Source organism: Agelaius tricolor, unplaced genomic scaffold, assembly GCF_023055355.1.
Source record: "Agelaius tricolor isolate 1412-34295 unplaced genomic scaffold, bAgeTri1.0.p SCAF_5, whole genome shotgun sequence".
NCBI lineage: Eukaryota > Metazoa > Chordata > Aves > Passeriformes > Icteridae > Agelaius > Agelaius tricolor.
This window is the reverse complement of record NW_027269265.1, coordinates 23613102-23638916: the sequence shown is the minus strand read 5'-3', so window position 1 is coordinate 23638916 and position 25815 is coordinate 23613102. Positions and strand designations below refer to the sequence as shown.

Sequence of the window (25815 nt, the reverse complement as noted above, 5' to 3'; positions counted from 1 at the left end):
GAAACCTGAGAGCCTGTATGACCTAAAATTCCAAGTCAGGCTTAAACAGCACTGAAGCATAGAGAGCTGTGTACTATATATATATATATATATATATATATATATATATATATATATACATAAAGATTTTTCTTCCTTTTATATATAAAAGACACAAGATATTAATTCTTCCAACCTCAATTTTTTTGGTTTCACTTACTCTGAACAAGTAAAAACCATCATCCCAGGAACTTACAGCAAAGCCACCACAGGTTCCTGGGACCACGAGAATCCTGTTCAGCAAGAAAAAAGAAAAGCATCTGGAAAAGCCCACTGTAAGCTGGGCAGTGGAGAGTCAGCAGTACAAGTGAGAGACTCCAAGTCCCATTTGCTTGGAAGAAAAGGAATAAGCAACACTAGCCTGAAAGAACCCAGATTCTACCCGCATATAAATGCACAAGCAATACCAATCAACCTCACAGACTTTTTTTAGTAAGACCTTTCAATAAACACACACAGATATATATACAGCCTTCTCTTGCAGAGACAGTTAAGTAGTTCCACAATCAGGACAGGGCAGGCCAGTCAGCACCACCTGGCCAGTGGTTCACAAGGTGCTGAAGATGCTCCTGTGTGTGTGCTCATGGTTACTTCATCGTTTCTGAAGGGAAGGCCAGTAAGTCTTGGAGACAGGCTCAGTGCAAACACACACACAGCTGCAGTATTCTGTAACAGCTGTGTCACAGGGTAAGGGAGAGGGAGCAGCAGAGAAAAGAACAAACATAAACCCTCTGCCAAAAGTGTCTGCAAACAGTGTCTATCCATGGTAAGTCCAGTCAGATTTTGATAGAGAAGGAAGTTCCACATGAGCAACCCTTCTCTGCCTGGGGGTTGCTCACCACCTGGAAGGAGCTTCGGATCAGCTCTTGGCTGAAATCCACCATGGATCCTTTCACAAAGGCCAGGCTGTCCACATCCACAACCACACGGGCACCACCTTGTTCAAACACCCTGCAAAAAAAAAGCAGCATATTTAACCACTAACTGTGCCAAAGACCTTACAGAAAAGCACAACCTCAGCATGCTCCTTATCTCACAGGCATCTTCCCTTCAATGCAAGACACTAATATCTCACACATGCCCCTCCTGCCGTTTTTGCCAAGAACAGAAACATCTGACCACCAAAATGTCCCTTTGTCCTTGCCTGTCATCGGGATTGATAACTGTGTCCAAGGAAAATTTGTACTGGAAGCCAGAGCAGCCACCTCCTTCAACCTGCAGCCTAAGAAACTCTGATCCTCCGGCAATCTCCAGCAGCCTCTGCAAATAAATAAAAGGAAGAGGATTAAAAGTCCTGCTGAACAAACCAGTGAACACTCAAACGTCTCCTTTGTGCGACGGCAGGGCAGGCAGGGTGGAAACCCTTCCAGAGACACCAGACCGCTCCCCGAGTCCCCACCTTCACGCAGCTCTCGCTGAGGAAGATCTGTCCTTCGCTGGGGCCGCTCTCCGTCGGGCCCGGCTGGGAGAAGGACGACGCCCAGCGCAGCAGGGAGCCAGCGGGGCGGGCAGGGCCGCCCGGGGGCCTCGGCAGCGCTCGGCCTGGGCACGGTGGAGCGGAGCAGCGGCTGCCTCGGGAAGAAGGGAGAGGGGGCGCCTCAGAGGGGTCCGCGCCGCCGGAGCGGGCGGCGGGCCCGGCCCCTGCAGCCACCACCCCCTGCGGCGCAGCGGGGACGTTCTGTGCTCCCGAGGGAGGGTGCAAGGGGCCGAGTGTCCAAGGGAACGGTACCTCGTCCGGCCGCCCAGCGCCAACATCCACCACCGCCGCAGCGCCGCCGGCGCCGCCATGCCGGCCCAACCCCGCCCCGCCGCCATGGCGGAAGTGCGGCTGCAGCGGGCGGGAGCGGCCGCGCCCACGGCGGGGCGGCACCGGGGCGGCCGTGGCGGTGGCGGTGGCGGTGGCGGTGCCGGTGCCCGTGCCCCTTCGCGGGCAGTGCTTGGCGTCAGCTTCGGGGAGCGCGTTACAGGCGCTCAAAGGCACGAAGCTGCTGTTCGCCTTTGGGGGTGTTTGCAGCCATGAAGCAGTGAAGAGTAATGAAATAAGCACCGAGCGCTGCCCGTTCGCGCATGCTTGTCCCGGGATTAGCCGTAAGGTTATCCTGAGCAGAACCCAGAGAAGGATCAAGGTGCCACCGCAGGGGAGTTGGGTAGGCTGAAGAGCAACACGGGGGTTTTAGGGTTTCTCCCTTATTCCGGCTTTTCTGCTTTGCTCTATTTATCAGCTGGAGGCCAGTCGTCCCCAGTTGGAGCGCTTGCCCGGCGCTCTCACACCCACACCGTCCCTCGCCTCCCACCGCAGCGAGGGCGGGGGGACGCCCCGGCCCCCGAGGGCCCCCCGACTCCGGGCAGGCCCCTACGGCCACCCGAGGCTTGTTGCCTTCCCACGGTGGTTTCAGCTCCTCCTGCTCGTTTGCCGTGTGACAGTGACCTAGCCGGTCGATCACGGAGCGCTCATGGTTAAAAGAGTGTTTTATCTCTTTGTTCCTCATGTGCTTCTGGGGGAGGAATCCTGTTCCTCAGCCCTAGCCAGGCCTGTGGAGAGTCATACGCTGACTGTGTGAAAGACTGGTGGAAGAAAACCTGTCATCCCAGCAGGAGGGGGTGATTTACCGTCAGAGGACTTCAGGACCTTGTCACAGTTAGCTTTCTCACCATCCTGCTCCAAGCAAAGTGATTCTTCTGTAACCACGGGCTTTTGCTTTTTGTTCCACCCTGAGCATGTAAATAAAGACTGGTTTGAGCTGTTTAATTTTGCCTACTCTTGGGTTAGCTCTAATGATGCTAGATAAAGCCAGGAAAGTATCACAGGCAAGCTCCCAGCAGGACTGGTACTAATGCAGGCACCTGCAATAGTTGATGAATCCTCACACTGAATGTTTAAATAAAAACATATTGGGGTGTTTCTCGATTATTATCAGTGTGGCATCCCAAATGCTGACAACTTTGGAGGAGGGAAGGAAAACCTCCTCGGAGCAAAGACACAGAGAGATCATGCCTGATTTCTGTCCATACTGCATTAGCTTTCTTTCTCACTCCTGTAGGGTGTATTAGATTGATCTTGCTGCATTTCTCCATGTTGTGGCTGTATTCACTGCGAACACCTTTTGGAGAATGGATGTAGCCCCAAAAAACAGACACTTATTTGGAGTTGCCTTCATTTTTGCTGTGTTAAAGTGACAGAAAGGTGTTAAGTGACAGAAGTGTGGCAAGCAGCTTCAAGGGTCTTTGGGACATTGCTAAAATGATTACTGCAGACTGAAAGAATGAGGAAAAGGCCAACTAACATCACTCACAGTTAATATAATTAATAATCTGCTGTGCTGAGGAGAGACTCATGGTCTGGGGACAACTTTTTTGTGTGACAAAAGGAGGTGGGGGGTATAAACTAAGAGAACAGCTATTCCCTTGCATCTCATCAGTGGCCATTTTTTCCTTCAGTCAGCTATGTGGTACAGGGATGGTTAGTTGCCTTTTTTTAATGGAGTTACAATCTAGTTTTTCTTCCTTCTTGGATTCTCATAATTTTTTGGTCATCTTGTTTCTGATAGGTAGACATAATTTGTCTTGAAGTTTGTGTTTTGATTTTCTGTTCTTATTCTGGTTTGTGGTGTCTTGGTTTGGGGAGTTCCTTTAGCTCTCTTTAAGCACACTGTATTGAAGAGATTTATCTGAGAGTTAAATTTTCTAGCTTTTTTGCTCATTTCTCCTCTGCAATATGATGCTAAAATCATCTTTTCTCTATTTTGAAGGGAAATGAAACTTGTTCCAGTGCTTCAGAAACTGGTGATAATAAAACCTCTGGCATGGTGTTGAATGCAAGAGTGGATGTGATGAATTTAAATGTGAGTTCTGACGATCTAGCAAAGGAACATGTTCTGGCTGAAAGAACAGTTTAATTGATTAGTCTCTGTATGTGGATTTTCTTGAGAACCTGCCTGCTTATTTCACTGCCACTGTAGTGCCTGCAAGCACATTTGTTTACTGAGCTGCGAGTGCTGTGCTGTTGGAGGGATTTGGATTAATCAGGTGTAGATGGCTGATGAAGTGGAACTTCAGGCTTTATCCTTGTGTAATAGAGTTGGTTGAGCTACAAAAATTAACGAGTCCAGTATCAGTCTTGCTGGAGAGAATTTGTCTGCTAGCTTTCTTAGCCTTTTCCACTGGTATTTCTGCAGTGCAGCATAAGCTCCCTGTGATGCTGGTAATCTGAAAGGACCTCCATCCACGAAATAATGAGATCAGCCTGAAGTTGATTTGAATCTTTCTTAAGCAATTTCTGGCTCCAAGGGAACCTGGAGGCTTATGCCTATTATCAGATGTCACAGGGGGCATGTGCCTAAAAGCAAGGTCTGTTTGGCCCAAGATGCTTATGCTGTCCTGGGGAATTTAAGCTTTAGTAATGTTATTGCAAAACTGACACCATAGTAATGTATGATATCAGCTAAAAACCTTGGGCAGAAGGTTTCTGCTTCTTTCCTCTGTAAAGGCCTTGGCTGTAGATTTACAGACATACACTTATTAGGCTTTTTACTACTCCGTTTTGGGGTGCAGGGAGGGAAACGTTTTCTGTGAAAATGTTAATTTGGATCCTAGATGCGATGATTTTTAGTTCAAAGCCTTTGAAATATGTGTTGACTTGTATGTACATAGTCACTGCCATCGTGTAAAAGCATCTGTGAAGCAAAGATACCTGGTGAATTGTTTCACAGGAGGCATCCTGATTTAATGGCCTGTGGAATTTGCTCCCAAGCAAATTCCAAGCACTGCTTATCCTGTGAATGTGTGACAGCACTTTATGGTGTTGCTCTGGCTTGACAGCAGTTCTGTTACCAGCAGTCAGATAGGCAACTTTGTTTACCATCTGTAAGACTTGAAGGATGTGGATAAGGGAAGCCTTTTGAAGGGCATGCTTTCCATGTGCAAGGAAAAGCCTTTATCTGGGTCAGTTATAAAGTGTGCTAGGTAGTGCTAAATACATGGCTTAGTCTCAGCAGGGTTTTTTTTGAGGGTGTTTTTTGTTTTTGTTTTTTTGGGGGGGGGTTTGTTTGTTTGGTTTGGTTTTTTGTTGTTTGTTTTTTTTTTTTTTTTAATAGAGCTTTGGTAAGTATCCTGCATGCGTCTTGAAACTGAATGCTTAGTTGAAATCTAAAAAAAAAACCATTAAAAAGCCCCACACCCCTTTCTGATGTGACACCCTTTGCAGAGGGCCTGAGCAAAGCGTGAGGTGCCACCTCTGAGTCACTGGGCTGTGCAGCTGCAGCTGAGCAGGCAGACACCTCACTGGGACAGAGGTCTGAAGCGGGGACGCTGTGTCAGCTCTGCCACGTTCCTACCAAATCAGTACTCACGTGCCTCTCTGCTGTATTCTGACATGATTCCAGAAAGGCTTAAATTTGCTACCATGTGAAATTGGTGGAAAGTTGTAAACTTCAGCTTGGGTCAAATGCTTTCTGAAGCGTCATCTGGTTTGCCTTGGCATCCACGGCACAAAGCAGGGAGTCTCTAGCAATTCACGAGTTTGAGAACCAGAACTGGCGTGTATGTGCTCTATGAGAGGTGGCAGACACGCCAGGTACTCAGCAGATGTAACTCTTGGCACTTGTGCTACACAAACAGCTTTCAACCTGCAGAACAAGAGGTATGGGATATGTACGAACAAGGCCACGGACGAGTCTACCACAGCAGCTTTGTGGGCGTTATGTTTTATCCCCTTTCAGCAGGGGCAGCAAAAGACCTTCCCGGTCCATGGCACTGCCTGTATCTGAGCCTGTCCTCTGGCTGCTGCCTTTGACACTGACTGTCCCAGGACAGCCCGGGAGTGGGCATGGCCAATGGCAGCGCTTTTGGAGACGGTGTCAGTCCGTCTGTCCGAGGGCTGTAGCTCCAGCACACCACCACCACCATCACTCCTCCCGGGCTGTCCCGTAGTCCCCTGTCACGACAGGAGCTGTCGTGAGGAGCCCCCACCGCCCTTTTCCCGGCTGCAGCCTTGCCCTCGGCCACGGGGGCGGTTCTTTCCCCCGGCCCCCCCCCCGGGAGCGCTCGGTGACTCCGGCCCGGCCCCGCGGGCGGGGCCCGCCCCAGCTGACCGGCGGGCGGGGCCGCCGCGCTCATGTGACACCGCGGATCCGCCGCTGCTGCTGCCGCTGCCGTGCCCGCTGCCGCCGCCATGGTGCCCTCCCCGCTCGCCCTGCTCCTGGCGCTGGGCGCCGCCGCCACCGCCCTGGCCGAGCCCCTCCGCTTCGTTGACTGCGGTGAGTGGCTCCGGCCCGCGGGGCAGCGGGAGGAGAGCAGCAGGCGGAGGCGGCCCGGTAATCCCGATTCTTCCTTGCAGGTTCCGTAGACGGCAGCATCCGGGAGGTGAACGTGAGCCCCTGCCCCACTCAGCCCTGCCTGCTCCACAAGGGGACATCTTACAGCATCAACGTCACCTTCGCCAGCAGTAAGGAGCACATCCCCAGCGGGAGTGGGCAGGGGATCCCCTCTGCTGGGAGGGGAGAAGGGCGGCTGGAGAAGGATCTGGGTGGAGGGAGAGTGTCCCTTAGTTGTGTTCTTGCAGCCTCTGGGGTGTGTGAAGGGCACGTGTGGTATATGTGTGTTCTCCGTGTTTTGCAGAGATCGAGAGCCAGGGCAGTAAAGCAAGGGTGTATGGGGAGATGCTGCATGTGGACATACCCTTCCCTATTCCTGAGCCTGATGGATGCAAGTCTGGGATCCAGTGCCCCATTCAGAAGGGCCATTCGTACAGCTACCTGAATAAACTGCCTGTGAAGAGCGAGTACCCCAGTGTAAGTATGCAGGCAGCTGGTCAACTTCTCAGCTACCGCCTATACTGGAGTAGTCTCACCACCTGCCTTTAAGGGAAGACACCTGTTCTGTTCTGGTGTGACAGACTAGACTCCATACACAGTCTGGTGTTCTTTTTGCTGTATGACCCTAGTTTCAAGTTCCCACTTTGGGACAGGCTCAGCAAAAGAAGCAGCCTAGCTCCAGCTGAGAAGTGGCTTCAGCTGCTCCAGTATCTTCCTGTGCTGTGCTTCCTGCACCGTGCTTCCCACCAGAGCCTGCTGCCTGCAGCTCAATGTTCCCAGACTGGGTGTGCTTGACTCTGGCGTGCAGTTCAGCTAGGGATGCTGCAGGGTGCTTGCACTCTACTTTTGCAGGGAGTGAGAATTCAAGTGCAGTGTGTGGAGGCCTCCTGTGTCATGTAACTGGGTGCTCTCCAACCACAGATGGTGCTCCAGGAATCAGTGTATGAGCGTGGCCCACCTACTGCACACAAGGACAAGGCCCCAGCTCTGTCCTCTTTGTGCAGAGCTCCCAGGACCTCTTTGTTCCATACAAGTGATAACTTTTCTCCTGATGCCCTTGCCTTAAGATTTCCTGAATGTTATTTCCCTCTACTTCTCTCTCTTTCAGATTAAACTGATTGTGAAGTGGGAGCTGGTAGATGACCAGGACCAGATGTTGTTCTGCTGGAAGATACCGGTGCAGATTACCAGCTGAGGAGCTCTGCCATTAGTAGGGTTTGGGGAGGGGAAAACTGGAAACAACACAGGCCAAATTCTTTTATATAATAAACATTTCTTACTGCTTCCTTCAGAGCTCTGCGGCCTCTGAGCAGCCAGCACTGTGTTCCTTGCAAGATCAGCCCCTGGCAGAGTACTCTTACTGTGTTTAGGTGACACCCCTGGGGTGTTTTCCTAGCAGCTCAAAGGGCAGCAGTGACTGAGCATCATCCTCCAGCCACTCTGCGGAGGCAGGCGCTTTATCTGTTAGACATGGAGCTGTCTGTCCTCACAAAGGAATTTCTCAGTGATGAACTTGGCTATTGTCTGAGCTACCTGATAACCCTTCAGTGCCTCTTCTAGAATGCCGGCTGCATCCACCCTCCTGTGTTTCTCCTGCTCTGTTGTGATCAGGATGCCCCCAGGACCTGCATTTGCTATCCATGCAGTGAAGCAGAGGGAAGGAGAGGAGTCTTTCCCTGAGCTGACAGCCTGCTATGTCCTGGGCTTCTGCTCAAGCCAGCAGGACTCCAGCTGGGAAAACTTGCGTTTTGTGGATGCAAAGCCAAATGGTGTTCAATGTCTCTGCAGGGATGATTCTTTCTCTAACCAGTGTTTTGCACTACTACTAACTTGGAGCTGCTGTGAGCTCCTGAATCTCTTTTTATAACTTTCCTTTTAATAAAGGCTAGACAAAATCTGCTTGTGTTGTATTCTGTGAGTGAAGAGGATCAGGAGGAAAAGCAGAATGTCTGGGCATCTTCTAGTTGGGATTCAGCTGGTCTTCTTAGCTGAAGGCATGAATAGAGGTGGTATGCTGGCCTAAGTGTGGGTACCCTCGAAGCAGCCAAGCATCTCTGTTGCCGGTATCCAGCTGGCAATGTTTGGCTGTGCTCTTGCTTTGCTAGTCCTATGCAGGCTTGAAATTGTGCAAAGGCTCCCTGAAGAGGTGGTGGCATAGAACATAGCCTTGCTTGCTGCAGCATAGGTAAAGGTCTTCATACTGAGGGCTCCAGGGCTGGAAAAACAACTGCCAGACCTGCCAGAGAGCCCTTACCATCTGCAGTAAGCTATACTTTCTCATGTGGGAGCTGCAGCTCCCTTGTGTGAGAACAAGGCTACAACTTCCGTGCTGTCTGCAGGGAGTGGAGTAGGCTCCTGCCACTGGTGCTGGGCTGGGGATTTGGCCTGGCAAAGCTCCCTACTCCGGTTTGGGAGCAGGAGGAGGCCATGTGCCAGCTGAGAGGGCCAAGAATTGGCTTACAAGTGGGATGGCTGTGCCCTTGGCAGAGGCAAGACAAGCATAGTTCTGACAAGCCCCAGTGTCTTGAGCCACAGGGGCCCAAAATAAATGTTTTATTTAACAACATGAGAGAAGTTTCCAGCAGACTCAGTTAAAAAAAATAACCAACAACAACTTTACAGAAAGGAAGCTGGACCTGCTTCCCCTCCCCCTGCCCAGCTAGCATGGGGCACAAAGTATAGGGCTAAAGGCCACAGGGAGAGCTGGCCCTGGGGCCCCTCAGGCCTCTTTCCCATGCCCCAAGGTTAGGCAGCAGCTCTAGAAAGCTGGGGTGGAACCCCCATCTTAAGCTCTGGCCTGGGGGCTGGACGCTTCACAAGGAGTGGGGCCAGCACCTGCGGTGTGGGTAAGGCTTGTCACTAGGTCAGTGCAGCAGTGGCAGGGAGGTGAACCCCCTTTCTTGCAGGGTGAGGGGGACAGGCAGGGGCTGTGTGGCAAGGGAAGGTGTCCTGTGAGCCTCCATGACACAGAGCAATGTGACAGGTGCTGAGGGCTGGGGTGGGCTCTGCTGCAGGAAGAGCAGGGGCTGGCAGGGCCAAGAGGGGTGCAGAGGCAGGGAGCTCAGCCCTGACCTATAGAGAGAGATGGTGGGGAAGCTGTGCACTTCGAAGGCGAAGGAACAAAGAGCCTCGAAGCACCCACAGCTGTGGGAGGCCTTTCTCTGTACTCCCAGGTCCCAGAGCCATGTGCAGGGGAGCAGCCTCACCCCTGCTCTCCTAGAGCTACGCAGCTGCTGGGTTCTGGGCTGTCTGGGGCACGCAGTGGTGTGACCGGGCCAGGGCCACGTAGCCCGGCAAGCATTGGCAGCGGTAGGAGCCCTCTGTGTTCTCGCAGGTGCCACCTCGGCACAGGGGCTCAGGGTTGCCCACTTCCTCACACTCGTTGATATCTGCAAGGAGAAAGATTGGGCTGAGCTAGTGGCACAGTGAGTAGTCCCAGCCCACGGCCATCTCCTCGTGCCCCTGCTGTCCCCGCTAGCCCTCCCACACAGGTTCTGCCTGCCCTGTCTCCCAACCAGTACCTTCAGGATGTCCACAGTGACCCCACCAGCCTCCCATGCACTCAGCATATCTGCAGAGCATCTGCAGTACCCAAGGGTGGCATCCCCAGTGTCCTTCAGCACAGTACTGAACCCTGCCCCATGTACACCAGACCAAGAGCCCCTCCATGCTCTGCAGCTGGTGACACCCCCGGGTAGCAGCTTTTGGCTAACAAGTTATAGCAGCCTAAGATCTGGGGAAAAGGCCACTTCTAGCCTTGGAAAATGTCCTTTTCTGATCCAACAAGGTCAATCAGGAAAATGATGGTGGCCCTGAGAGGCCAGTTATCACCTCCAGGACCAAAACACAGAGGGACTTCGTGCTGCACAAACAACAGCTTATTTTATTAACCTGAAAACTGTGCCAAAGGGCTCAATTGGCCAGTTTGTCAGGCTGGAGTGTGCACGTGAGCCCTACAGCAGCTGCCCTACTGTGACAGGTCTGCTCTTCTACATGTATTTACCCAGACATTGCCTGAGATACACCCACTTGTGGTGGGGCCATGAGCAGGACAGAGCACCCATGTACAACCCTAGAACCATTGTTTACACCCACAGGTGCAAACAGAGCCCAAATCCTCACCTACCAAGGCAGGCCCAACCCTTCTGACCACAAACTCCAGACTCAACCCCCACTGATCAGCAGGGAGTGGGGAGCAGCTGATGGGTTCAGCTGGCCACCCGAGGGAGAAAGAAGGCTCCAGCGGTAGCCAATGGACCCTGGGAGGACCAAAGTGCTCTGCCACCCCAGGGGCCTTGGATTATCTCTAGCATAGGTGGAGGGGGCCATCTGACGAAGAAAGAGAAGTGCAACCCCAGCGAGAGATGCTGGAAGCAGAATTTTAAGGGAGATAAGAGAAAGCACAGCAGTCACAGGAGGAAGATGGAGAGGGGAAACATGAGAAGAGAGAGCTTGAGGAACAAGGTAGACTTCACACACAGCCAAACCAATTGCTGAACTGACACTGTGGACTCACACTAAACCTCAGGATCAGACATTGCCATGAACAGGATGGCTTGCTGGGAAGCCCAAGGAGAAGTCAGGCAAATCAAGGGAGGGAGATGTGCTTTGCAGCCTCAGAAGCAAGGGAAAGTAAAAGCTGAAAGAGCGGACAGGCTGCAGTCTGGCCACCAAATCGAGAGGAGAAATGAAACAAAGACACTTTAGCCCAGAGAGACCCAAAAGCCAGAAGCAACAGCATAGTGTGGCTAGCAGTCTGCATCAAGTCCTGGAGTTTGCCCACATGGGCAGGGGTGGGGACACACAGCCCACTTTCAGGGCACGCATAAGCTGTTGCCATAGGGAAGTGCTGCAGCAGCTGCAGGAATATTCTAAAGGCCTGAAGTCAGCGAGGTAAAAACATGGTGATGACTAAGAATCAAGCAAGAGAACTGCAAGGAAAAAAAACAGGCTGCAGTATAAAATGAGGGCTAGTTAGTTCAGGATAGAAAAGGCAACAAGCAAAGGCTCCATAAATATGTTAGCGGGAAACAATGGGGAATGTCAGTCTATTTCTTATCAACAGAGAAAACAAAAGCCAGCTGAGCTGGCTGGAGCAGCTAATGAGGGTTTTGTTCCAGCCATCATAAAAACACTGGTGGTGATCAGACAGGGCACAGACCATGTTTGAAGTATTTAAACAAGGGTGCAGGAGCACAGGGAGAGAAAGGTCACACTGTGATGGAGAGGTTCAACAATCAGATATAAAGCAGTTACATCCATAAAGGTTTGTGGCAACACAAATTCATGTGCTAATGCTGCCTGCAGTCCCTTAGAAGTTTACAGTTCTTTCTGAGGTGGGAGCATAAAGGAGGCCTCAGAAAAGCAACAAAAGATAAATCTCATAACCATCTTCAAAAACAGAGAAGGGAAACTCCAGAATTATAGTCTGCTCACCCCTAAGCAGTTCAGGTTTGTGAGTGATTAGGTAATAACCCTCTAAAGAATAACAAGATCGTTAAATAGCTGGTGCAGATCAGTTAAGGCCTGATTACGTTAAGCCAATCTGGTTCTCTCCCCTGACCTGATAACTGGCCTGTCAGATAAGGGAGAAGTGGTGGATATGATGTGCCTTGGCCATGGTGAGGATTTCAACACACTCTCACATGACACACTCAAACAGATTGAGAAAATACCCTCTAGATTAAACTGTGGCAATTGCACAATGGATCACACAGCTGCACTCCAAAGACAATTAGAAATACCTGGCTGTTACAACAAGAACCCTTTAAAGTACAGGCTGCAGTGGTCTGTCCTTACCCCTACTCCAAGCAAATGTTGTCATTAAGGTAGAAAAAGGAAGAATCTCCATGCTTATAACAAATATGTGTGTGACACCAGGCTGCAAGCACTTTGCAGGGTTCAGACTTACTCTGATATAGTAGCAGTACAAAATCAACCAGACAAAATTCATTGAAGGCAAATGCAAAACATTATGGCCAATGAAAGGAAAACAATCCACAAATGCAGAAGAGGGAGTAACATCTCAGGCTGCTGTTTTGCACAGCTGCATTTGGGGTGGTATAGACCATGGTTTCTGTATGAAGAAGCTGCACCATTGTTTTGTACAGTAAGGATGCCCTGAGTTGGAGTAAGTGCTGTGCCTAAGGAAAAAGAGAGTGTCTTAATCTGCTCTGATGAGTGCCTGAGGTCTCAGCTGGCTTGGAGACATATAATGAAAAGGATGAAGACATGGCATAGGGATTTAGAGGAAATGCAGAGAGAAAATTCAGAAACCATGTCTCATAGGGCAGGGTGGAAAGTGAGGAATTTCACCAGGGCAGTGGCAAATGCAGAGGACATTAATCATAGTAACAATGGCTTGTGATGTACAAGAGTGGTATGAGAAGACAAGAGACATCAGCCGCTCTCGCTGATGCCCCAAGCTGCTCTTACCTAGCTGCCAGCAGAAAGTGGCCGGCGGAACTTCCACGAGGGCCCTCCCAGCCGTATGGGAAGGAATCGGAAGAGCGGGAGTGCTCCTGCTGCCGTCCCGGCCGGCACCGGCAGGGAGCAGCCGCGGCCAGGGGACGCGGGGCCTCACTCACCCACGCAGGCCATGCGGGTCATGTCCAGCTGGAAGCCGTCGAAGCAGTCGCAGGTGTATCCCTCCGGGACGCGCACGCAGCGCCCGTTCTCGCAGCCGTTGAGGATCCCGCACTCCTCCGCCTGCAGCCCCTCGAAGCCCTCGTAGAGACCTGGAGGGCGGCAAGGCGGAGTCAGAGCAGGGTGAGCCTCAGCCCAGTCACACAGGGAATATCGGGCATGCAGCAAGACAGTGACTGACCAGGACTGACTCAGGACTGACTCAGAACAGCCAGAACAGAGCTTGCTCCAGCCCTGGAGCAGCAGGGTGGGAATCAGGAGGCAGTCAGTCCCCATGGACACAGTCTGGGTGGGGAGGCACTGCTGTGTCTCCAGTACTCACCAGTTTGGCCGGGGAGGTAGCGGGGTGGAGACCGCGCTGGGCCATGGTGGAGAGGGCTGCCACGAAACTCACTGCTGGGTACCCTCCGAGGGAAGCCGGCCTCGGGGCTTCCGTACTCAGACTCCAGGTAGTTGTAGTAGGGGCTGGGAAGGCCATAGTGGGGATCTTCCAAGCCCGGTCCGTACTCATACCTAGGTCTTTCTCGGAGCTCACCCCCTCGTTCACTGTCTTCACTGGCCCCATTACACAGGAAAGCAAAATCAGCTGCAGGTAGTGAGGAAAAGGAAGGGTCAGTGCAGCCTGGCTCAAGGTCCACTATATGGCCAGAGGGTGTGCGTCCACACTGAGTCAGCTGAGCCAGACCTGCCTTCAGTGCCCTCCACAGCTGCAGCTCTGTAGTTTGTTTATTGTCAGGAAGACTAGCTTCCATCTAGGGCCAGCAGGTTCTTGAGCAGCAAGAACCCCAATTCCCAGGGTGCTCCCATCCCCAGCTACCACTGCCTCCTAACGTGTGCAGAAGCAGTGGGATGCACAGGGCAACTCTCCCCTCAAATACACTGGACTTGCTGCAAACCAGTTTCAGGCACATTCTACCCACTGGTGCAGCTCAGCCCTATAAAAGTGTGTGTGGGGTTACCTACTCCTTGGGCTGGCTCCAACAGTGCAGAGATCTTATGCATGACATGACATGTGGCAGCCCAGCCCATTCCCACCTCTGCTGGGAGATGCTTGCCCATGCCACCCAACTTACCAGAGGACCTGTGGGGACAAAGTGCACAGTTCTGGCCCCAGGCTTCGCCGAGCCGGCAGCAGCACTCAGTGTACGTGGTCTGCTGGCCATGCAGCAGGTCTTGGCAGATGTAGTCAGCAACAGTCTGCCAGCAGACATCCAGGTGGATTTCATACTCCTCCAAGGTATCTGTGAGTGACAGAAGCAAAGGATGCCATGGAAATCATCCAGAAGAGTGCCTGTCCATCTTGTCCCAAGATAGATGACCATGTGCACCAGCTTCTGCCCCCTCCCTGCCCTGGCTGCACCCTGTACTGGTGCTGACACACCTCAGCCAGGCACCAAGTCCCCACCCCCTGCTCCTCTTGGAGGACCCAGCCATGGGGCAGGATGTGTGGGGCAAAGGTGTGCTGCAGTGGGGGATCAGGCTCACCTGCCCTGCTGGAGAAATTCACACACCGATTGCCAGTGGCATCCAGCACAAGAGGGAGGCTGCAGAAACAGTGGTAGGAGCCTTCTGTGTTCAGACACTCGCCATTGATGCAGTACACTTCATTCTGACACTCATCCTGATCTGCTCACACACAAGGACAGGGCAATGTTTCAGGCTGGCAGACATGAGCAATGTGACCCTTTCCCTGCCCAAATGGGGACCTCATGGCCCTCAGGCCCTCCTCTCTTGTTCCCCAGGAGGTGCCAGGAAGCCTGTTACCTAGACCTGGCCCAGCAGGGACAAGTCTGGGTGTAGCAGCACAGCTGTCCCCCCGTGTGCAGTGGGGTGCCCACTGCTCTTTGAGGCCATCTTACCAACACACTCAAGCCTGCTGGAGTCATAGAAGTATCCTGTACGGCAGAAGCACTTGTAGCCGGGCACCGTGTTCAAACACTGTCCATTGCGGCAGAACTCAGAGCCAAATATCTCACACTCATCCATGTCTGAAAGAGGGATGGAGGGAGGGCAAGTGTCTCAGGAAGCAGAGCCATGGAAGCAAGGTGTGCTGGGTGCTATACCTGCAGAAAGCTGTCACAGCACCTTGCCTGGATCGCTGACAGGTCCCTGAGTGAGCCCCCCACCTCTCCCACAGGCCCCATGCTTGGGAGCAGAGGGAGAAGCACCCCCAGGCAGAGCAGGAGGAGGGACGGTGTGAGCAGGACACTCACAAATTCATGTGTATCTTAAGCACACAACCTCCATGGAGGCAAAGTGCCAAAGACTGAGCGAGCTGGCCACTGGGAGATTAATCAGTAACTGGAAGAGCTGTGTCTTAATGGTCCCCATCCCTGGTTCATAATGGGAGACTTGCACCAAGAAAGAATGACTGCCAGCAACAAGGCAGGACTGGAGGCAGGGGCACTTCCAGCTCAACGACACTGGCAGTCTGGGATTTCTCTGGAATGGGGAAGGCAGCAGCAGGATGTTAGCATCCCCCACGATAGGCCTGGGGAGATAGTTTTGTCAACACATTTTCATGCAGGGTTTTACATACTGCTCTCCCTCTTCCCCCGGGAAGAAATGAAAGAAAATGGTGCTAGTACCTGTGAAAGAAACTTTTCCTGAGAGCAGATCTTCCTGGGGAATATAGCCCTTCCCAAGAGGGCAGATCTCTTGGTACTCCACTGACCAAGATACAGATGCCAAGAGGAGATAGAAAGAAAAGAAGCAGCTCGTTAGTGCAATCAAGGTGGAACTGGCAGGCAGAGCACTGGCCCTGCCTGGTGTGGTGGGGTCACAGTCCTACCTGTGCCTGGGATGGGGCAGGGGTAAGTCTCACAGTTGTCACCCCAGGCTGCCCCCACCGTACAGCAGCACTCCTCCTTGGTGATGTTCTTGGCCAGGACGCTGTCACACAGGCGGACGTCACTGATGTGGTAGTAGCACTGCTTGCGCTCTGCGCTGTCAGAGACGTGGGCTGCACGTGTGTCAGAGCCCTCTAGAAGACAGCAGAGATGGGATGGGGTCCTTGGCTCCCCAACGCAGCATCCCACACCTAGGAGGTCCCAGAGCACACCCCTCACCAGCAGTGTGGCCTTCCCAAGTCCTCACTTTCAGGCTCCTGAGCTCTCCCCAGACTAACATTTGCCCATTATCTGTGCGGGCTTGTACAGCCCTGTCAGCCCCTCATCTTTATCTCACCCCAGCCAGGACTACCACGCTCCTGCTCTAGCTGCCACCCATGCTGTGTCACAGTTGCCTACTCACCCACGGCAGCTCGGGGCTTGCACTGCCCTGCCTCTGTGTCGTACTCCTCGTGGTCACTGGGGCAGAGGCACAGGAAGGATCCCTCCACGTTCTCACAAAGCGCAGTTCCGCACACGGCCACCATCAGCTCACACTCATTCACATCTGCAAAGCAAAGAGCAGCAGTGGGCAGCAGGAGCCCTGCCTCTGCATGGGCAGCCTGTGCATGGTCTGCAGCATGAAGCTACCCTGCAGTAGGGAGATGAAAGCTGCTAGGGACGAGCTGAGAACTACATTCACACTGTGGCTCGACACAAGTCTAGCAGGAGCCTCATGCCCTGCTCTTAGTGGATCCAGAGCCTGAACTCCAGCTTGCTGAAATCCAGTGGGTTGCTGGATCACAGAATGGTCTAGGTTTGGAGGACTCCAGTCCAACCCCCTACTCAGTTACAAGATCCCACCAGGCTGCTCAAAGCTTTTTCTTCTTGGGTCTTTAAAATCTCCAAGGATGGCAACTGAACAAACATCACAGGCAACAGCTCCACTACCTGCCTGTCTTCACAATGAAAACTTTCTTCCTTGTAATACACCCTGCCTGTTCTCTACAGACACCCATTAAGTACCTTTGTAGCACCTTCAGTGTCTCCATCCCCCAAGGACCTCCCTTCTACCTGGACAGAACAGGGCTCCATGTTCACTGTTAAACACTCACTTTTTCAGAGCCTGGTCCTTTGCAATCCCAAAGATCTGCTGTGATAAGGGAAGGGGTTCTGACTCCATGAGCTGCCCTGTCCATGTGTGTAATTCTCAATGCATGACAGCAGTCCCTGTCTGTGGTCTGGGAGCCATCACACAGCAGGGATGGCTCTCCTTTACTGCAGACTCACCAGTGCAGTAGTGCCCGGAAGGTGAGCTCTCATAGCCACGGTCACAGAGGCAGCGGAAGGAGCCATCCGAGTTCTCACAGAAGCCGTGGCTCCCGCACAGCGTCTCATTGGCACATTCATCAATGTCTGCAGCAAAGCCAAAAACAAGAATTGTCCTAGTCCCCACTTCTCCCAATGGACACCCCTACTCAGGTCTTTTGGCTCTGACCCCAAGATCTGGGATTGGGATAGGCATTTCCTTGATGTGAGGGACTGGGTCTGGCTGCTCCAATTACCTATGAGTGTGCATGTTAAGAGAAGCTTCTTGCAACACTGAGAGCCACAAAGAAGCCATGTGAAAAGAGCAATAGGGGCAGGGTGGGAATGGGAAATTATTGGGAAGTATGGGAGGTGACTGGCAGGAGTGGCTGAGGGTAGGAGTTTCCTGCAGAGGTGTAAAGGGACACAGAGCCTACAAGCTCCAGCTACTGCATGGAAACTTTCTTGGAGCAGTCAGAACAGCTGTGTGTCCACAACCCAAGGTTCCCAAAGCCAGGAGCAGCTCCACGTGGTAAGGCTGAGTCTTAGTGCAGCCCAGAGCCCAGTGGCTGGCAGCAGCTCCTCTCTGCTGCAACCTTCCCTGAGCTGGGGGGAGCCTCAAAAAATGCAAAAACCCTTTGCTCTTTCCTCTTTGCTGGAGCCTAGGCTTGAAACCCAAACTGACTAGTCTAGCATGCTCTGGTACCAGCAGCCTTTCCACTCACCCAGGCCTGCCAGGCAGGTGACTGGCAGTGGCCCCAGCAAGCACAGCTTACAGGGAGCTGCGGTCCAGCCCCAAGCCTGGAATGGCTGTAACCTGCCCAGGACTCTCCCCAGGCGGAAAGCAGCACAATGCAGTGTCTGTTCCAGATGCCAGGAAGAGAGAAGTCTAGACGCAAGCAGGCAGCACAGCCAAGAAAACAAATTCTCAGCATTATCTGCCTCTCCACCAGCCACACATTTCCTCCTCCTCCTCCTTCTCCCCTGCGCCTCTGGCAGAGATGTTCCACAAGCACGCTGTCCCTGCCAGGGTGAGGGGCAGGGAGAGCCAGGGCTGTACTCACCAATGCAGTCACCCAAGGGGGTCCAGTGGAAGCCAGGCTGGCAGCCCATGATACAACGGTAGGAGCCCAGGCTGTTCTGGCACCGCCACGTGCCGCAGATGGCATCCCCATATTCTTTACACTCATCCACATCTGCAGGAAGGAGAGCAAGGGGATGAAGATGGTCAGATGGGGACCCTGTTTGTTCAATGCAGCACCTGGGTCTGCTTCGGCTGGCCAGAGATCTTGAACCAGTGCTAGTCCTCCTTACAAGTCACCAGCAACTTTGAGTGCTGGGAGCAGAACTGGCCTCCCCCTGCACTGGCTTCATTCATCCCCTCAAATTCTGGGAGGCTGATCTCCCAGCAATGAGCTCTCACCCACGCAATCGTCAGTCTCTGGGGAGTGTTTGAATCCATTTTCACACAGGCATCTGTAGGAGCCTTCTGTGTTCAGACACTGGCCTTGTGAGCAAAGGGACTTGTCTGCACATTCATCCACATCTGTGAAATCAAGACAAAAACATCAGCCTGGATCTCAAAGCAGGGCAGGAAGCAGAGGGCAGGACCTAAGGTTTGTTCCTGCCACCCTTCAACTCACCTTGGCAGCTGACTCCACCAGCCACATTTGAGAAGCCAGGAGCACAAATGCAGAAGTAGGATCCTTGACTGTTGAGACATTCGCCATTGGGACTACAGATCTCAGTGTTCAGGCACTCATTCACATCTGCAGAGGAAGCAGAATCTAGGGACGGTGCACCCAGCCCTGGGGTACATCCTTCACCAAAGCCACATGGATTCCCTGTTCCCAGTCTCTTACAGGCAGCCCTCAAAGGGCTCCTGGCCCCTTATTTTCTCATCATGGAAACAGAGAGCTTCTCTTTCCATGGTGACCCCAAATTTGACTACAGCCTTATGGATGTGCCATGCACGGTGGCATCACTTGCCTTGGCACCAGCAGCCTCCCTGCTGAGAAAGAAGGGGGATCCAGTATGTCCTGGACCCAGAGGGCTGCATGGATGGGGTTCATACCTTTGCATATGGTGCCATTGATGAGCTCAAAGCCAGTCCGGCAGTGGCACTCATAGGAGCCCGGTGTGTTTCTGCACTCTCCCCCCAGGCACTGGACAGCAGGGTCCTCACACTCATCCCGATCTGCCAAGAGGAAGGGCACAGCACAGAGTGAGGCCCCAGCTCTTGCCACCACTGGAGAAGATTCCCATCCATAGAAGCATCACCCAGCTGTTGGCCTGCAAAGTGGGTTTGAGCTGTCCTCCCAGACCATCCCTTCACAGTGAGAAGAGAGTAGAGACTCCCTGTTACTGGGGTGTGCAGATTCAGCCCAGACTCTTCACTCCCTTCCATCATAGGGACCAGCAAAACACTATCCCAGCACCAAGTCAGTGGTGCCCAGTGACAGGACCAAAGGCAAGGGACACAAACTGAAATACAGGAGGTCCTGCCTGAACACTCTTTCTGTGGCAGTGGCAGAGCACTGGCCTAGGTTGCCCAAAGACATTGTGGAGTCTCCCTTCTTGGAGAAACTGAAAAACTATCTGGATGTAGTCCTGGGCAGGCAACTGTTGGTGGCTCTGCTTGAGCAGTGTGTTGATGAGATGAACTCCAGAGGTCCCCTCCAGCCTTAGACATTCCGTGATTCTGTGAGCACAGGGGTACTGCTAACACCAGTGTCTGTCTCCAGCAGAACTCTGCTCTGCATACAACAACCACCAAGAGGCCAATGCAGAATCACAGTTGTTGACAAATCCTCCCTTCAGCCAACTGCACAAGAGCAAACATCAGCAGAGCAACACAGCACCAGCCCTGCCTTCCAAGGCTCTGCTTTCTCACTTGCCAGACTTGTCTACAATGTCCTTCTTGTGGAAGAGCTGTCCAGGGGCCTACAACAACTTTTACCCAACTGCAGAGCTCTCCACAAACCCTCTCTCACCCAACTCTCCCAGGCCTTGGCTGGAATCTGCTGTCACTCTGAGGATTTTGCTCACAGCAGAGGAGAGAGGGATACCTTCCCTCACACAGAGGGCTGCAAGATGCCAGCAGACTGCCTGCAGCCCTTGAGGTAAGGGCAAGCATGGGAGAACACGGCACTGACAGGAGGTAAAGCCCTGAGACTGGCAGCTCCTGAAGGTAGGGAGGAACACTTTCCCCTTTGCAGAGCACTGAGCATGCCACAGGCACAAAGAGCATCAATCCCTACCACCTCAGGCAGGATTCCCAGCTTTTCACTCTCAAAAGGTTGCAAGAAGCAGTATTAATGAATCCTTCTGGACAGGAACCAAAATCTAGTTTATTTACAAAAAAACTATCACAAAACCCTTATCATGTTTCAAATATGAAACCTAAATCCACAGACAAGGCCACCAGCCAAGGCAGGGAGGAACATACCATCCTGCCATCAGGTCAGTGTGACCCAAACAATATCAAACCCTGATAAGATGCCCTCGTGAAATGGCTGGGGCAAGGTGGCTGAGCTGGGGCAGCTCATGTGGAGTCTTGGGAAAAGGGGAGGGCACATGAAAGGCATCAAACCATGGCTCTTCCATCACACCCAAAAATCAAATGCAAAATTAGTTCATTTCACACTGGCTTTCTCAGACATCAAAACAGAGAGAATTAAGGGAGGAAAACTTCCCTCTACTCCCCTCCTGGAGGCCCCCTTACAGGGGGATCCTTCTGAGAGTCACATCAAAGGCAAGATCTTACATTTGCCAGCTACGTGCAAGCTGCAGGGCTCTGCAGTGCTCCAGAGATAAATTCTCAGCACGTGGCCATTCTTTAAACAAATACCTTTGCCAGCTCTGCCCTTTCCCTTCCCTTGCTCCAAACAGGGAATTTGCATCAAGCCATCTCAAGCCCAGCATATCCCCCCCCCCAGTCAGCCATCAGAGATGGAGTTTTCCTGCTTGTGCTGGGGCAGTTGAGCTGTAAAGCTGGGACTGAGCACTCTCATGTCTCAGCACTGCAACCAACACAAATCAGTGCTGCTGTTAAGTCTCCGCCAGCATACCTGGCACAGCAGAGACCTTGTTCTAAGCTTTTCCTTTTAAACATGTCCAAGTTATATTAGGGACTGGAGAAAAATTATGAAACCTGGGTGCTCACAGTCTCTCCATGGGCCATGGACCTAAGGTTTCTCCTTCTGTTGAAGACCTACATTTGATGTATATGCACACAGTTCTGAACTAAAAGACACACAACTCTGCCAGTGTTTCCAGGCCTCATGTACTCCTCTGGCCTTTGTCAGCATCTTCTAGATCATCATTGGTCCATGAATCCTTCCCCCCATCCCTTCCTGTGTGAGCAAAATCACCTTCCTGCTGCTCCAAGTGACATATGCTTGCAACCTTCCATGCTCTCTGCTGAACAGGAAGCTAAAGAGCTGGAAAAGGATCCTGAGGCTAAAGAAGACCTCCTGCCCCACCAGTAACCCAGCTATGGCAATGTCTCTTCCCTCATTTCCTCCAGCACTCCCTCCTCTGTTCCTGGGGAAGGGATACCTTCACACATGCTGCCATCTCTGGAGACAGCATAGCCGGTGTCACAAGACATGCAGGAATAGGAGCCCTCAGTATTGAGGCAGAGTCCAGAGGGACAGGGAGCCCGAGCTGTGCATTCATCAATGTCTGCATAAACACATGAGGGAGAGAGGGATAGGAGGAAAAAATGCAGAGCAACCATGACTAAGGGGCACATGTGCTGGGGGAACTAGCCAGTATGATGGCCAGGACTCAGCCAGAGCCAAGTGCTTAGGGAGAGTCTAGGGAACCCTCTGGACTGAGTGTGTGACAGTTCAGAGTGTCTGGACACATGGCTCCTTAGTACCTTGGCAGCTCTTCCCATCAGGTGCCAGCTCGTAGCCGCGGTAGCAGGAGCAGCGGAAGGAGCCATCCAGGTTGACACACTGTCCATGAGCACAAGTCCCCTCCACAAGACACTCATCCACATCTGTGTGACACAGCAGAAGGCAACATGGCATGGGAGGGTGCTCAGAGCAGTCCCTCCACACAAGCTATGACTGCAATATGCTCTGGCCAAACAGGCTGGCTGACTGCAGCAAGATGCTGCCTGTGCCCCTGCTCCTTTTGAGGCTTACAGGGAGCGCTGCCATGGGGGGCAGGGGTGCTGCCCAGAGGCAGCCCAAATTTCTCACCAATACATCTTCCGTTCTTGGGCCGGTAGCCAGCCCCACAGCTGACACACTGGTAGGATCCTAGTGTATTGACACATCTCCCACTGGGGCAAGAGCTGGGATCCACGCACTCGTTGACATCTGCCAAGAAACACAGTTCTTTCAGGCTCCCAAAGATAAACAGTGCAGCAGTCTCCAATGTCCTCTCCAGCTGGATCCTCAGAGTTTCCCTCCAGGGCACAGTGATACCCAATAGGAGTTGAGACGAGTTTTCTGGGGCTTAGACAAAATCTCTTTTGGCCCCACCTATCCCTCAGGATCCTACACCCACATCTGAGGGCTGACATAAGTCAGCAGCTAAACTCACTGCTGCAGGGTGTTGCCAAGGCCAGGAATGTGCATGGGCAGCGAAAGGGATCAGAGAACATCTGTGCAGGGCCGTCTCATCAGGGCCTTTCATAACTATGAATAGGATGCAACCTCCAGCTCAGTTGTCCTTAAGGCAAGTGCTTCCCGGAGGCTGTGGGGGGGGAAGCAGCATTCTGTGCATGCCCTGTTTCCTGTACTGCCTCCTAAAATAGCCTCCACTCTGTGATGGAAATGAGCTATTGAGAAAGGGGAGTCTTTGATCAAGCACAACATACATTGACAAGAGTGAAAGCTTTGAAGGGCCCAGGTCTTGCCATTGTGAATGGGATGCAATGGGGATGGGTGGCCTGAGTCTCTGCAGCCTGCTCTCCCTGCAGTCCACCTGCCAGCATGACAATTTTGTGACAAAGCCAAGGTGGCATGAAAATATATAGGCATGTCCTTCCATAATGGGAAGCTGGAATGGGCTGGTCATTGGGGAACTCCATGGAGAGATGGGAGAGAATCTTGGGAGAACTCCATTCTCTCTGCCCAGGAAAGACTATTCCTCCTGCAGTCAAAGGAGAGGACAGGCAGTCCTTGGGGAGGGCACAGGGCAGACAAATGTGGGAGGGTCCTACCTCCCTTAGAGAAGCAGACGGAGTGATGAGAAAAGGAAGTGTTCAGCCATGTATAGAATAGGTAGGAGGGGCAGGGGTTGCTGGGACCAGCAAGCTTTACCTTCACACTGTCCTCTGGGGCCCATGGCAAAGCCCTCCTTGCACTGGCAGTGGTAGGAGCCAGGTGTGTTGATGCACTGCTGTCCTCGGCAGATAGAAGGCTGCTCACATTCATCTCGGTCTGGCAACACACAGGGAGACAGCCCTGACTCTTCCCCCAGCAGTGTCAGGAAGGCTGGCTGCAGGAGAGGACCTGCTCCCCCTGCAGCTGGCTCTACCCAAGGGATCTGTGCTGGGGCTCTTCTCTATCCCCCACCTGCCCCAGCATCTTCCTAGCCATGAAGCAGTGATCAGGGCTGGCATCACAGACTCCTGCCTGGATCATCATGGGCAAGGTCCTATCCCCGGGCAAGCAGGAGAGAGTGATTGCCATGATCAAGCTGTCTATGGCAGGCCTGTGGGAAGGGAGGATGTGCAGGTGTGCACGTGTGTGTGCACATTCATGAGAGAGTGTGAGGCTGAGAGAACAAAGAGGCCCTGGAGAGATGGCAGCTCTGTGCCAGGTGAACATGACTTACCCTCACAGCTTTGCTTGCCTGCCGAAACAGCCAGGGTGTACCCAGAGTAGCAGAGGCAGAAATAGGAGCCCACACTATTGATGCAGCGACCTTTTCCAGCACAAGGGTCTTTCAGACACTCATCTTCATCTACCACCAGGCAGGGAAGGAAGACCAGCAGTCACCACCTTCTGCTTGCAGCCCCTGCCAGCCCCACAGTGCAGCAGTGGGCAGGGCCTCAGCACAGCTGCCAGAAGACCTTCCCCAGAAGGACTGAATGGGCTGCTGAGGCCCAGAAGGCAGAGCAGTTAGACCATCAATTGCCAACCTACCAATGCAGTGGAGGCGGCTGGGGTCTAAGGTGTAACCAGGGTGGCACAAGCAGCTATATCCCTCTGGGGTCAGAACACAAGCACCAGCTCCACAGGAAAGGGGTGAGGAGGCACAGCCACTGACCCCTGCAAAGAAAGAGCACAGGGTTGGGAGCAGAACCAAAAGGGTGCATGGAATCTAGTGTCTGCTTTGTGTCCCCAGCACCATACCAGGAGGCTGCTTTTTCCCTTCTTGGAGAGTGATGCTGAGCCTGCTCCTCTCCTTCAGAGAGCCTGCACCCACGGGACAGCAGGGAGGACATCGCAGACCCTGTCACCTCCTGGGGCTCCTGTGGCCTAAGCTGGCATGCCCCAGTGCCGTATATACTCACCTGCACTGCAGCCCTATGCCTTAAACTAGACCTGGCAGCAGAGCCTGACACCTGTGATGGCGTTCCTTGTGGGGTGACAGCAGGGCCCCCCGCCTCGCACCACCCTGCTAAGCCGAGCACAGGCAGCAGTGAAGGGGCAGCGAGGCACCACACACCCCTCGGCACAAAGCCAGCGGGGGGAATGAGGGGGCAGCCCAACCCAAACAAAAGGCTATTGAGGAGACGCATTCCTCAGCAAGGTGCCTCCGCCAGGCCCGCTCCCCAAGGTGCTCCAGCCCCCGGCGCAGGGCAGGGACCACACTCCCAGACACTTGAGCAAGCCTGGAACAACAGCGGCCTTGTTTCCGGCGCAGTAAACAAGCCGCCCCGGGGGCCACATGGCTGCCCTGCGCTCCCCCTGCCCGATGAGTCAGCGCACGGCTCGGCCGGGGCACGGGGCCAGAGCCACCGAGCGGGTGTGGGATTGTCCTGCTCGGCAGCCACCGCTGTGCCGGGCAGGGCAGCTGCAGGCGGGGAAGGACTCGGATATACAAACGCTTTGCTCCCCATACAGCTTCGCTCTTGTGACTCCCCGCGGCCGGCAGCAGCTGGGCCCAGGCTGGGACAAGAGTGGCAGGTCAGGGACTTTTCTTTGGGAAGTCAAGGGAGGCATGTGGGCAGATAAACAGACTGGTTAAGGGAGAGAGCCCCTGGGCAGAACTTAGGACATAATTTCACTGTAGTACCAGGCACAGAGGGGCTGTGGCAGGAAATCCCCATGACCAGTGGACACACACCCACCTGCTGGCACCTGCGTTGGAGCAGCAGCATCCCAGGTGGTAGTGGGGCCAGGCTGGCGAGGACCATGCCAGAACTCCTCTTCCTCTGCTGTGGAAGAAGAAAAGAGGTAAGTCAAGCTACCTGATCCCAGGCAGAGATGCTAACCCAAGATTTACCTGTGCTGGCTGTCTTGGCAACCACAGCACCAAAAAAGAACATAAGAAGAGGCTGCAGGGTGGTTGCAACTCTATCATCTTATTATTAAACATAGCCTCCTTCACTTGCTGGATATTCATCACCTCCCCACATTCCAATAGCCCCACATCAGCCACCCAGTGTAATGGGGTCCTCCGTGCTGCCCACAGCCAGCCCAGCCAGAAGCCTGTCCTGCCCACCACGGGGGGCTGCCATGAAGAGAGGGGTGCCCTCGGGGCATAGCATGAGC

At 53.2% G+C, this 25815-nt stretch overlaps 3 protein-coding genes across 6 annotated transcripts in view; 1 reads left to right on the top strand and 2 right to left on the bottom strand.

The window, feature by feature from the left end:
* Positions 1-449: 449 nt before the first annotated feature.
* Positions 450-2214, bottom strand: ISCA2 (iron-sulfur cluster assembly 2). The gene is made up of 4 exons (XM_071426819.1): positions 1769-2214; positions 1439-1607; positions 1184-1299; positions 450-990 (listed from the first exon to the last, which is right to left on the bottom strand). Exons 1-4 carry the CDS (start codon positions 1852-1854, stop codon positions 816-818), a joined length of 546 nt encoding a protein of 181 aa, XP_071282920.1. The 5' UTR covers positions 1855-2214; the 3' UTR covers positions 450-815.
* Positions 2215-6129: 3915 nt separating this feature from the next.
* Positions 6130-8245, top strand: NPC2 (NPC intracellular cholesterol transporter 2). The gene is made up of 4 exons (XM_071426820.1): positions 6130-6293; positions 6374-6481; positions 6655-6827; positions 7459-8245. The coding sequence occupies exons 1-4, from the start codon at positions 6209-6211 to the stop codon at positions 7543-7545; spliced, it is 453 nt and encodes a 150-aa protein (XP_071282921.1). The 5' UTR covers positions 6130-6208; the 3' UTR covers positions 7546-8245.
* Positions 8246-8865: 620 nt separating this feature from the next.
* Positions 8866-25815, bottom strand: part of LTBP2 (latent transforming growth factor beta binding protein 2) — a 70879-nt gene continuing 53929 nt past the window's right edge. Inside the window, exons 15-35 of one of the 4 annotated variants that reach the window (XM_071426814.1) lie at positions 25392-25478; positions 24241-24366; positions 23930-24058; positions 23413-23532; positions 22345-22464; positions 22017-22139; positions 21692-21817; positions 19206-19328; positions 18775-18900; positions 18555-18677; positions 18196-18327; positions 17114-17239; positions 16248-16391; positions 15787-15978; positions 15584-15664; positions 14855-14983; positions 14481-14621; positions 14069-14236; positions 13318-13581; positions 12938-13087; positions 8866-9739 (exon numbers count right to left, since the gene is read on the bottom strand). In XM_071426814.1, coding sequence (XP_071282915.1) covers positions 9573-9739; positions 12938-13087; positions 13318-13581; positions 14069-14236; positions 14481-14621; positions 14855-14983; positions 15584-15664; positions 15787-15978; positions 16248-16391; positions 17114-17239; positions 18196-18327; positions 18555-18677; positions 18775-18900; positions 19206-19328; positions 21692-21817; positions 22017-22139; positions 22345-22464; positions 23413-23532; positions 23930-24058; positions 24241-24366; positions 25392-25478 — 2897 coding nt within the window. In that variant the 3' untranslated portion in view covers positions 8866-9572. The remainder of the gene's footprint in view (positions 9740-12937; positions 13088-13317; positions 13582-14068; positions 14237-14480; positions 14622-14854; positions 14984-15583; positions 15665-15786; positions 15979-16247; positions 16392-17113; positions 17240-18195; positions 18328-18554; positions 18678-18774; positions 18901-19205; positions 19329-21691; positions 21818-22016; positions 22140-22344; positions 22465-23412; positions 23533-23929; positions 24059-24240; positions 24367-25391; positions 25479-25815) is intronic. The other 3 variants (XM_071426815.1, XM_071426817.1, XM_071426816.1) reach the window with 3 other exon arrangements.